The following is a 13148-nucleotide window of genomic DNA, read 5'->3' on the forward strand; positions in this document are numbered from 1 at the left end:
GTTGGTACACTGTAATGAACCTTCAGGTGGGGTACTTGTTATTCAACAAGATGTGCTAGATGTGAAAGTATTGTTGTTTTTTTGATGTTCACTAGCGAAGCAGTAGATTCAGAAGTGCAAGTGTTCATCACAGCAATTCCCATTACCAAATGTACAGCCAAATAGTCCCAGACTGATAAATGAGTCCTAACATTTTTCAGCTCCACACAAAGCAGGCTTTGGCTGCTAAAGACTCTGTGTGTCCTCAACAGCCAGCCACTATTCACTGTAGACCTTAAGCAAACGTGGATTTCATGTCTGGACATAAATCCTGTGCTCCCATGTTCTGTTTAACACTTTGCCTGATGATGATGATGATGATGATGATGGGGTACATCGTTTTGTAATTAATCAAAAGACACTGTTAAGGACCTCATCAAATGTAGAAATACCCTTGTTTCTACACATTTAAAATATGAAGCTCCACAGTGGCGATCACAAAATGCAAACCTACTTCCAAGGGTTGCTCGTTCGACCCTATTTTTTAATTTCATAATAATGTGGAGTTTTTGGAGTCGGGTGTTGTAGTCTGGCAAGCATCTGAGGATGGAGGGAATGATGGGCTCCAAGTGAGGAGTCTGTGGGCAATTAGAGGGAATTGCAGGCAGGTGAGGCTTATGTTTTGGATTATTCAGCTCATTGCCAGGCAACAGGGGAAGGTGAAAGTTCCAGTTCCCTTGAGAAAAGGCCTTGGGAAGACAGGGAGGTTTCAAGCAAGCATAGATTAGACTTGAGAATGCAGGGTGTGAAAAGCTGGCAAACCAGATTTCCTCAGAGAGTTTGAGATAAGACCCAGAAATCCAGATGTGCTAGGCATGATGTCATGGGTGGCTTGGAGGGCTTAAATTAAGTAGTTTGCTTTCAGGCCTTTCAGAGGAGACAACGTTGCTAATGGAGATTGGACTCCTGTTCATGATTCCCAGTCCTTGGTTCATGTATTGTCAAGATTCCTGTTTCACATTACCATTTATGCCTATGTTCCTTTGGAGAATTTACCTCGGAGAAGTTCCTGTTTTCATGATCATGGATATACCTTTGGATTAATTCTGTGATTTATGGATTCCTTGTCTTTGTGTTTAACCTGGCATTTTTGGATTACTGCTACTGAACTCTAGCTTCTTTTGTGAACTGCATTTTATATTGATTCTGGTGGATTTGTCCCTTTTCCTTTTTATATTCTTTCTTTAATATACATTCTCTTATTGGATCACCGGACTCTGGTGTGATGCCGGGTGAAAGGGTGTTCTAGTGCCAGGGTGCAATATTGGGTATCTATCAGCTCCACTTATCTCTCTGTGGGTGGAAGTGGCAAAACACATCAAATTTCATGTGTGATGGGAACTGTTGGAGTTCTCCAAATAATACCATTTTATGACATGTATTTGTGGGTGGTCTTTACACTTTCCCACAATTTCTCTCTCTTTTTCCAAATAATTTTTATTAAACATTTACTAGGAGAGTGAGGGGCAGGGGGAAAAGGGAAGGAAAAAGGAAAGTTTGGGGATAATACATTTATTATTAGTTAGTTGCATTTTTACAAATGTCTAATATGCCACAAGGAGAAAACAAAGAGGGTAGGGGTTGTTGAGGTATGGGGAGGTTTTTTTTTTACAAAGTTATTATTGTTACAACTAAGTCTTCATCTCTATTTCTTCAACACACATTTCATAAAATATTGACAATTGCAACAATTTAAATTTTAAGTCCATTGGTTGTATCTTCTTACATCTTCTCACATTGTCTTCTGCTTGTCATATATTATTTTCCAGTTCTTCAGTGGAAAAACAAAGAGTTAAGGGAAAATTGCATACCAATGCACACATAAACAAAACAGTAAGCAATCTGAAATATATACATATGAAATAACTAGCGAAGGCTTGAGAAGGTTGCTATTTCCAACAGAAGGTGACCCTAGAATGACCGCCCTGAGTCGCCTGCGGGCTGATATGGGCGGGATATAAGTGATGTAAATAAATAAATAAATAAATAAATAGGATGTAAGAAAGTAGAACCTCTTCTGTTTCTTTTGCTCCTCAGATCATGTTCATCTTAGTGGATACTGATGAAACCAGAAATGGCCGTGTGATTGAATATTTCCGTGTCACTGTAGTGGAAGTCCCTGCCATTCAAATCCTAAACTTGACGAGCGATGCCAGGTACAAGATGCCTGCAGAAGAAGTGACAACAGATCACCTCCGAACCTTCTGCCGGAACTACTTGGAAGGAAAAGCAAAGGTGTGCTTCTTGCTTGGAAGCAAAACACAATGGGTTTTTACTTGTTTATTGTGGCCAATGAATATGTCCGTTGGCCAGTGAAATAAATGTGCTTCACTTGAGCTGTGTTGAGATTATGGCAACTTGAGATCATAAAGTTCTTGGAAATTTCACATTCTTTCAAAAATGTTTTTCTCTCTCTCTTGTTTTGTTGAAAGAAGAGAGCATTTATGCTCGGAGAAGAGATGATTTAAGGAGAGATGTGGTAGGTAGAAAGCTTTCAAACGGCCGAACTTCTGTTTGGAAGACACGTAGAGGGGCATACTTGTTATATGTGATACTACAAGAACCAATGACTGGAAACTGCTATTAAATAACTTTCAGATATAACTTGAGGAGCTGCTTCTTTTAATTTTGGGAGTCAAATTTTGAAAGCTTCTGAAACTTAAAGTTTTAGCAGCCGAAGATGGAATAGCATTTTAATGGCCACTGTACATTATGTTGCTATAATGCCATAATTCCACTTTAACTGCAATAGTTCCATCATATGGAATCCTGGGATTTGTTGTTTGGTGAGGTACTGACTAGAGGAATCTGGCAGATAATTATTCCAGCCTGAGCAATGTTTATGTGACCCTGGGTATACATAGGTAAATAAAATAGGTATAAAATCAAATATTTACTGATAATAAATCAGCATTTGAAAACCTTGCTAAACAGGCTGATTTTCCTTTTTATGTAGCATCTTATGCAAAATCCATTGTAAAAACTTGTGTAAATCTTTTACTGTTGCCAGATTTTTTTGGAACCCCAACATTGAGCTCAGGGGACCCATAGTTTAAGAAATAGAGAACTAGGGCACCGTTAAAATCCCCTTTAAAATTATTGATGGGATGCTCTCATGATGAATGTGAGGACATTACGAATTATCATTGTTAAGTTAGAGTTCAGGAAGAGAGCGCAGGCCAGATTAAGCTAAAGGAAAACAGTTGGATGGATAGGTGAGGAATTTGTTCATTCCTATTTCAGGGGTGGACAACTTTGGCAGTCTGGGGGAGGGGGGCAATTTTCTGTCCCATCACATTTAAATGAGTGCTAAGATTGGCTGGGGATAGCCTGCTCTCGGTCCCGCTGCTTTCTCAGGTGCGATTGGTGGGGACAAGAGACGGCCTTCTTGGTGGTGGCCTTCTTGATGGAGCTGTGGAACTCCCTTCCCTCCTGGTGTTCAGAAAAAAACCCCTTAAAACCTGGCTATGCAAGCAGGCATTCGGCAAGTGATAGTATCACTGAAGCAGCTAAATGATAACTATGGGACTGGCACAATGTTTAATATGTTTTATGTTCATGGTATGATGTCTCTTTGTATAGCTTTTAAATGTTTTAATTCATATTTATATGTTATTGATATAGTTATGTTATGTATTGCTTTTATATGTATGTTTGGCATTAAATTTTTGCCATTTTGACATGTTGTACACCACTCTGAGTACCTCCAGGAGTGAGAAGAGTGGTATAGAAATGCAATAAACAAACAAACAAACAAACAAATAAACAAATAAATAAATAAATAAACAAACAGCCATAACTACCTAATAAATAACATAGTACCTTCTCAGAAAAGTCCCGATTGCATCTCCTGCCACAACATATTTCCTTATCCAACAAAGCTCACTTCTCGGAGGGCATGTATATAGGTGAACCGCCACTTCTGGAGATTTCCAGGAAAGATAATTCACTTGTTTTGCTCAAAAAAACAAAAAAGAAAAGAAAAAGAAAAAAAAAGAAAAAAAGAAGAGTTGTCCCAAGGGAGAAGGCCACAACTACCTTGAGAAGTGTAAGTGAGTCCAAAGCTTCACTTTGCCTATCCTTCCCCATCCCTGGGATAGATACTGATAAACCTCTGGGTTGAATTGGTTAGACTGCATGCTCCAAGCCAGATAACAGCAATTAAAATGAAAGGAAACTTGGCCAGATAAGACTCAATAAGCCCTTTCAGCGAAGATTGTCACTTAACCACTACTGCAAGGTATCCTATCTAAGTCCCTGTTGGCCTGTTTTATGGCTTTTCTTTCCCTTATTAGCAACACTGGTCCAGTGAGGAGATCGAGGAAGGCTGGGATAAGAAGCCTGTTAAAGTGCTTGTTGGGAAAAACTTTGACAAAGTTGCCTTTAATACGAAGAACCATGTTTTTGTCATGTTCCGTGAGTATTACTCATCTCCCTGCGGAAGGGGTTCATTTGGACTGCAGTCCATTTGATTTTTGCTACTTGTGTTTGTCACCAGAGAGCGTGTTCAGCAGTATTTCCAAATGTATTTTCTTCTGTTTTCCTCCCATCACAGATGCACCTTGGTCTCACAACTGTCAAAAATTGTTCCCAGTTTGGGAAGAACTCGGCAAGTTGTATGAAAGCCGCAAAAAGGTTGTCATTGCTAAAATAGACTACACAGCAAATGAGGTCCGGTTAATGAATGTAGAAAAGTACCCCTTCTTCAGATTGTTTCCTGCAGGATCCACCACGGAGGTGAGGTGCTTTCAATTTGTAGAATTTGTGGCTATTGAAAGAAAATGGGACAATGCATTTCTCAATTTGTAGTAAAAAATGGAGAAGGTTACCCTTTTTTTATTATTATTACAGCTTTCAGAATCTTCTAACCAGAAGGTCCAGTTGCTATAATTAACCTATAGTTAACTATTGTTAAAGGGGAACCTTTCCACATTGTGCCAATTTTGCCTGGGAATTTCCTGCATTTTCGGAAGGACACCGTAGTTGTTCAACAACAATGACAAACACTGCAGCCTGCATGGGGTTTTTCATGTCATTCTCCATACGACCTGCACTGAGTTTAGAATATAACTGTTGCACTCCAGGCCTGGGAACACCTATGACCACAGCACCACACAAGAGTCCAGAATATAAGCAAACAGTTCATTGTAGGAACACATAAAAAGTAAAAAAAAAAATCAGGATTAAAGAAAGTAGATGTATAATCCAAAAAGGTTTGCAATAGGTGATAATCCAGTAGGAATCCAAATGTCTCTTAGGGATCCAAAAGTAATACAGTCCAGGAATAGCCCAAAGTCACAAGAACACCTTAAGTCCACAATCAAAAGGTATACTTAAAAAAACTTGAACAGGAGCCAAAAACATTAACATGGAAACTCCCAGAATAGTTGAATCCAAAACCAAGGCCTGACTTGAACCAAAACCCAGAGAACTCAAGCCTAGCTTCTCACTTGAATGCTACATTGCCGGAACTAACCCTTACAAAAACAACTTGCTAATTAATAGACACCCATGAAGTGTCTACTTCTTTTCCCATGGATTTTCTTCCCAACTTTCCCACATAAATGCTCAGACCTACAATGCCTATTGTCTGCTCTGATCTGTAAACAAAGGCCTTTGTTGATTTCCATAGCTCTAGGTGTTTTTTCCTGGGAGCCTTCTGAATCCACATAGTTCTTTGCCCAACTCCTTATCTAATGTTGCCATTCCTGGCTCCTCTGACTGACCTTGAAGGCCTGCACTTTCCGAGTCAGATTTCTCACAGAGAGAAGCATCATTCCCTTGACTTGAATATTCATTACTTTAAACCCCAGTCACTCCCACAATCCTCTCTAAATCATCAGTGAACCCATCAGCCTCAAGAGCCTCAGGCTGATCTACAACAATAACTTTTAATTAATTCCTCACTGCAGAAACAGTGCACTGCAGAGGTTTGGAGATAGATCAGGGCTAATTTAAAACCACTTCCTATGATCTGGGGTGATTTTTTAAAATATAAGTAATTGAAATCTTGGAGGGAACAAATCTCTACTGTGTGATAGCAAATCAAACAGATAATTCCTAAAGAAAGCAGAGAAAAGGAAAAGGTGTGACGGAGGTAGGAAAATAATCTATTTAATTTCCAAATGGGGCATTGCGAAGCTTAAGGGAAAACCAGTTATCCCAAATGCTTTACTTATCCTGTGAGATGAGATCCATAATAACCCCATGAAACTATTTTCATTTTCGCCATGTGAAAGGAACAGTTTTCCTCAGTCCCTTTTGGTAAAAACCTTTCAGTCTTGTATATGGCAGTTAAATCTTGCTACATCCCTGGATACATTTTTTTAACAATTTTTTCTATCATTCTCTCAAGTCTCCACAAAAGGCAAGAGAGGAAACCACAAATTAAACACACACAGAGAGAAAACAAATGCTTATATTCCACTGTTTGAGATAATCTAATTGAAGGGAGAACATCACCTCTGGATCCAAGTAATTCAATTCAGTGGGACTCTTTGATAATTGAGGCATTACTCAGGTTTCCATTTTTCCTCCTATTACCCATGCATGAATTACGATCAAAGACATTTGTTGTCTCCTTTAATCTGTGAAGCAAGTGCTCTGTCACTAGGTTTGTACATGCCCAGATTCTAATGAACCAAGCAGCTTCTCTGTACATTTAGGTGTCAGTGTTACTCTTGGAATAGAAGTATTTCATTCTATTTTGCATTGCACTTGAGACATTTTCAATTTCTAGAAATGTTTACTGAGAACATTGGCAGCTGCCAGCTTCCATTCCTTGGCAAAACGAACCCACTCCAGGCTTTTTAGACCACATCTTAACAGCTGCCCAGGATCTCAACCTTATCACACTGAGAAATATCCCAGTTGTAGGACACTTCAGCCTCTTTTCAAGAATGGAGAGGCACTGAGTTTTGGGGAAATGATGCCATAATGTTTTGGGAAATGGAAATCTACAATACCTTTTTGAAAATGGTACTCCTTGCCATTTGGGAAAATCAGTAATCTCCCTGAGAAGAGTTAAAAACTCACACGACTCAAACTTCTTAGTGGTAAACATCCACAAGCATTCGTGCAGAGCAATTAGGTTTCTCAGCTGTTAGACTGTATTTTTTTCCATGTCAGGAGTGACTTGAGAAACTGCAAGTCACTCCTGGTGTGAGAGAATTGGCCATTTGCAAGTACATTGCCCTAGGGATGCCAGGATGTTTTTCATGTTTTACCATCCTTGTGGGAGGCTTCTCTCATATCCCTGCATAGGGAGCTGGAGCTGACAGAGGGAGCTCATCTGCACTCACCTTGGATTTGAATCTGTGATCTGTCGGTCTTCAGTCCTGCCGGCACAAGGGTTAACCCATTGCTCCACCAGGGACTTAAATGTCTTTGAACTTTGAACTTAAAGGTCTTTCAACTGTTAGGGACAAAGATATGCAAATGCACTATCTATCTATCTATCTATCTATCTATCTATCTATCTATCTATGAGTTTCAGAAGTGTTCTTTCAGTTGCCCAAGAAAATCTATTCTCCCTTAAAACATCTTGGTTTAAATTATGCTCTTAAGAGACAAAATAAGTAGACTTATTAATTTATTCACAAACTTCATGTATTCAGCATACACGTACTTTGCTTCTCAGTCCAGTTACAGATAGAATTTGAAGTAGTTTCTCTGTGCAGATAACACAGGGCTTCTTTCTTATAATCTTAACAGTCCATAGTCTAAAGCATATGTGGTCTGAGAGTCTAATAGGGTCTCTAATGAAGTCTGTTTCTATTGACTTCTGAAAGCATACTGTTCCTGCTGGTGTCTAAACTGTACTGTTTTTACATTGAAAGTCTAATAACTTCTGCCTTTCTAAAATGGAGTCTGAGTCCAGAATAGTCCCAGTTCTGATCACATGGTTTGCAGCCTCTCACAACATAGAATTAAGAAAAACAGCAAACCAATATACACATATACAATACAGTAACTAATCTCAATTATATATATATAACAAACAACTAGTATAGGAGGCTTGAAGAAGGCTGCTATTTCCAACACTGAGGTCATCACATGAGTTAAACTCATGTGCTTTGTGTGTGCTTTGAATGTGATTTTCCTGCTTCTTGGCAGGGGGTTGGTCTGGATGGCCCATGAGGTCTCTTCCAACTCAATGATTCTATGATCATGAGTAGTTATCCCTGGTTGAAGAGGCAGAATTGTCCTGAAAGGAGGGAACTCTGAACACCAGTCAAACATCCTGTTCAGAGCTCCTGTGTCTTATCACAACTGAAAAACAGGTGGGATGGGAACCATCAAAGTTTCCCATCCTATTTCATTGCCCAACTGTCAGCAGTCTCTTATATCCTATGGGATTTGATGCAGAACAATAGGATCCCATGAAAAGCAATGGTTTTAACCTAGAGCGCTGTCTCTTATATCCTGTGGGGTTTGGGGCAGAACAACTTTATCCCATGGAAAGAAATGGTTTTAACCTGGCAGCAGTTTCCATTAATGTAAGGGGCTTTGGTCAGGGCAAGGGACCTCTTGGTTTTTGGATATTGTTGTTTCTCCTGACTAAAAACAAAAAAGTAATACTGACTGTGTGATGAATGCCAGATGAATGTATTGCCAGCTCTTTCCATTTCTGAGTGTGATGGGAAGGCAGAATGCAAAACGGGACTGCTGACAATATAAGAGTGGTGATTCTCTACCTGAAAGGGATGCTCACCCATGATTTCTCCTCTCAATGTGATGAGGAGGTCTTTAATCCCACAACTTCGTTCAGTACCTTGGAGAGCTCCTTTCTTGTACAGTATAAGCAGAAACTTTGAGGGCCCTTCCAGACAGGCCCTATATCGCAGGATCTGATCCTGAGATATAGTTTTTCTATTTATCCCAGTTTTTCTATTTATCCCAGATTATCTGGCAGTGTGGACTCACTCATGTAATCCTGTTTAAAGCAGAAAACCTGGGATCAGATCCTGGGATATAGTGTTTGTCTGGAAGGGCCCTTTGTGACTTCACTGCTCCAGTTACTTGGAAGACATCAGTCCTTTCATTTTCTGTGGAACGAAATCTAGGAATGGAACCCCTCTGCTAAAACTGGACCCATCCACAGTTTTTCCTTGAGAAGACTGACAACTCTCATTCTGATGATTCACTAAACATGGAAAATCGTCACTGCAACGAAAGTTGCTTTTTCAAACCATTTAACAAGGCAACTCTCTCCCCTTTCTTTTCCCCCTTTAAGGTTGTCCCATATAAAGGGGAATTCACTCTTGATGCTTTTGCCAAATTCTTAGAAGAACAGATTGAAGCAAGAAAGAAGGTAAGGGATACTTTTGATTTTCAAAGATGTTCCAAGCAAAGTGGATACACTGCATCCAATTTAGGAAGCTATCTGGAGTCGGCCAATTCCATTGGAAGCTGAACAGCTGCGGGAGCTTATGAACAGGGACAGTAAAGTTGCTTGCAGTAGGATGCTAAGTAAGGGCCCTGCATGCAACATGTTTCCCCTCCTGCTCAAAATCTACATTTATGGTTATATCCCAGGCACGGGCAAACTTGGGCCCTCCAGGTGTTTTGGACTTTAACTCCCACCATTGCTACAGCCTCAGCCCCCTTCCTTTCCCCCCTCAGCTGCTTAAGCAGCTCTTCTAATGTCTGTGGTGGAGTATCCATTGGCCTATGGAGCCCAATTTAGGTGGTTCAGTTCACCTTGGAGGAAGTGTGCTTCGCAAATTCTTTTTGCACAATCTGCCAAGGGTTTAATTGTGCTTCTTTTTTTACTTGGGTGATAGTTGGAGGTAACAATTTGTTGGGAGCTAACATCTCCCAACAAAGGATCCCCCATGCATGGAGCAGCCAGCCTTTAAAGCTGCAAGGCTATTCAATGCTAACTAAGGTGGTCAATTGCAACATTCACACTTGCCTCCAACAGACAAGCGTTCTCTCTCCCACCCTGGATATTCCACAGATATATAAACCTCACTTGTCTAGTTTCCAACAGACCTCACAACCTCTAAGGATGCCTGCCATAGATGTGGGTGAAACGTCAAGAGATAATGCTTCTGGAACATGGCCAGACGCCTGAAAAACTCGCAACAACTCAGTGATTCTGGCCAGGAAAGCCTTCGACAATACATTGTTTTGGAAAAGAAAAGGCCCGAGGCTGTTGGGAATGGTGGGAGTTGAAGTCCAAAACATCTGTAGGGCCTAAGTTTGCTCATTCCTTTGATATCCCATGTAGCTAAAAAAGTACATCTCTCTCTTAGAATCACTGCCAACCATATTGTCCTCGGCTGGTTCTATTTTCCTAAATGAATGTGTAAATTAAGAGTGATGATGCGGGTGGTGTGGGTCATATTCCACTCCCTCCCCAATGGGAGGTGACAGCAACCCTGAAAATTCAATCTAGAAGTCACATCTGGTTTCTGTTTCTAGGTTGTGTATATATGTTACATGATTTAGGAGAGGTTCCAGATGGCCTGCAAAAGGCTGCACATGGCCTATAGGGCACCCCTATCCCTTATTTAAATCAACCTCAAATGACTTGATAAGAAATGTGTCTGATAAGCCGTTATTATTGATCTCATGAAAAGAAACCATATATAATGTGGATTCTAAGTGTTGAGGATTTTGAAGCTCCTCTGGAATAATGGATGAGCACAACCAATTCTCACCCTAAAAAGAAGGCGAAAGAGAACTTTTTCTGGTGAAGCAAATATGCATATCTGAATCAAAGTTACTCTTTGGACTGCATATTTTTTTGAATGTCAATCACTTCTCAGTTCAAAAACTGCATTAAAATTAATGCACCATTGCAGAGGCCCTCTTGTCTCTCCATGGAAGCAGGACTCTGTGCATAAAAGCAATGCTCTGTACTGTTGAAGGCTTTCATGGCTGGAATCACTGGCTTGCTGTGTGTTTTCTGGGCTGTAAGGCATTGTTCCAGCAGCATTCACCTGCATCTGTGGCCAATGCCATCTTCAGAGGTCCTGCTGGCAGTGAAGCAAGTGGAGTGTATAATATACCTGTGGAATGTCCAGGGTGGGAGAAAGAACCCTTGTCTGTTTGAAGCAAGTGTGAATGTTGCAGTTAGCAAGCTTGAATTAGCATTGGAGTAGCCATGAAGTTTGCAATGTCAATCAGTGAGGGTATCTGCATAGAGATAGCCTGGCCCCTGTTGCCTGGAGGCACCCTCTGTTTGGGAGGTATTAACTGGCCCTTGATTGTTTGCCATCTGGATCTCCCCTGTTTCTAAGTGTTCTTTATTTACTGTCTTGATTCTGGTGTTTTTTAAATACTGGTAACCAACAGAACCTCTGAAGATGCCGGCTGTAGATGCAAGCAAATGTTAGGAGAGAATGCTGCTGGAACATGGCTATGCAGCGTGAAAAAACTCACAGCAACCCAGTGATTCCAGCCATGAAAGCCTTTGACAAAAGAGGGGTTGGCGAGGATGCCATTTTCCACTGTAGATTTATAAGATGAGACCCAACAGTATGCTCTTCTGTTGCATATTCTTTTTTTTAATGGTCTCTTTTGCAGAATTCCACAAAGGCCAAACAAGAAGACCCAGAGAAAGAGGAGAAAATCACCACACCGAAAGAAGAACTGTAGGTTTCTTTCCAAGCAGGAAGAGTGTTGGTTTCTCAAGGGTGTTAAGCAGTATAAAAGCATTTTAATGGGAAATTTAGGAAGGCATTGACAACAATAAAGAAAGGTCAAACAAACACAGTGGCTCACTTGTGCTTGGCAGAGTAGTGTCTCAACAGCCTGAAGAGGCCTGCCTGTGGCTTCGCTTTAAGAGCATTTCTTTGTTTTCAGCTCATTGTTGACAGAAGCAAAGTCTGGAAGGTGCTTTCCCCCTTCAAAAGAGATTCAGGGATCTGCAAGGTGGTCAGACCAACCTGTTCTGCTGGTAAAAATTAAATGGCAAATCAGTGCACTTAATATCATTTCAGGTATTTGTCACTTTCATAGTTGCATAAGATGTTGAAAAGTCACATAGAAAACTTCTTGTGCCATGATACTTGGCATGTGTTTGTCTATGTACTCCAGAGTTTTCACCTCACCCTTACATTTGGTTTGTTCATTTGTTCAGTCATGGACCTCATGGACCAGCCCATACCAGAGCTCTCTGTCGGCCGTCACCCCCCCCCCCCCCAAACTCCTTCAAGGTCAATCCAGTCACTTCAAGGATGCCATCCATCCATCCATCTTGCCCTTGGTCGGCCCCTCTACCTTTTTCCTTCCATTTTCCCCAGCATAATTGTCTTCTCTAAGCTTTCCTTTCTTCTCATGATATGGCCAAAGTACTTCATCTTTGCCTTTAATATCCTTCCCTCCAAGGGGCAGTCGGTTCTCGCAGTCCAAGGAACTCTCAGAACTTTCCTCCAACACCACAGTTCTAAAACACCTATCTTCCTTTGCTCAGCCTTCCCTATGGTCCAAGCTCTCATATCCGTAGGTTACTACAGGGAATACCATTGCTTTAACTATGTGGATCTGCGTTGCCAGTGTGATGTCTCTACTCTTCACTATTTTATAGAGATTGGACATTGCTCTCCTCCCAAGAAGTAAGGGTCTCCTGATTTCCTGGTTGCAGTCTGCGTCTGCAGTAATCTTTGCACCTACATTTAGTTAGATGCCCTCAAAGCCTTTTCTACAATCAGTCTCATATACATCAGTCTATCAAACCCATCCAGAAAAACAGAAGTGAATAACATGATTTAAAATCCAGAAGAATATAATATCAGTGTGTTTCATCTCTGGACCCTACTCAACTGAACAACTTTTGGCCAGTTTCCAATCTCCTCTTTTTGGGCAAAGTCTAGGAATGTGTGGTTGCCTCACATCTCCAGCTGTTCTTGGAGGAAACTGATTATCTAGATCCGTTGCAGTCCAGCTTTAGACCAGGCCATGGAACCGAAACAGCCTTAGTCGCCTTAGGGCATGACCCATGCAGGGAACTTCACAGGGGGAGTGTGTAATCGAGGCTGATTTTCAGAGGGTCTCCACAGTAAGAGAGATCCTGAGGACCGCACCAAAGAGGGTCCCTAAACCTTGGTGAGAACAGGGAAGCCAAATTCCAGCGATAAAAATATTAAAAATAACATAAA

General features: G+C 40.9%; 1 protein-coding gene across 1 annotated transcript in view; it reads left to right on the plus strand.

Moving 5' to 3' along the window:
- Window positions 1-11759, plus strand: part of PDILT (protein disulfide isomerase like, testis expressed) — a 29722-nt gene extending 17963 nt beyond the window's left edge. The window contains exons 7-11 of the mRNA XM_060786408.2: window positions 2077-2274; window positions 4335-4455; window positions 4595-4776; window positions 9275-9352; window positions 11575-11759. Coding sequence (XP_060642391.2) covers window positions 2077-2274; window positions 4335-4455; window positions 4595-4776; window positions 9275-9352; window positions 11575-11646 — 651 coding nt within the window. The 3' untranslated portion in view covers window positions 11647-11759. The remainder of the gene's footprint in view (window positions 1-2076; window positions 2275-4334; window positions 4456-4594; window positions 4777-9274; window positions 9353-11574) is intronic.
- Window positions 11760-13148: the final 1389 nt, after the last annotated feature.

This window comes from Anolis sagrei, chromosome X (assembly GCF_037176765.1).
Source record: "Anolis sagrei isolate rAnoSag1 chromosome X, rAnoSag1.mat, whole genome shotgun sequence".
NCBI classification, from domain to species: Eukaryota; Metazoa; Chordata; class Lepidosauria; order Squamata; family Dactyloidae; genus Anolis; species Anolis sagrei.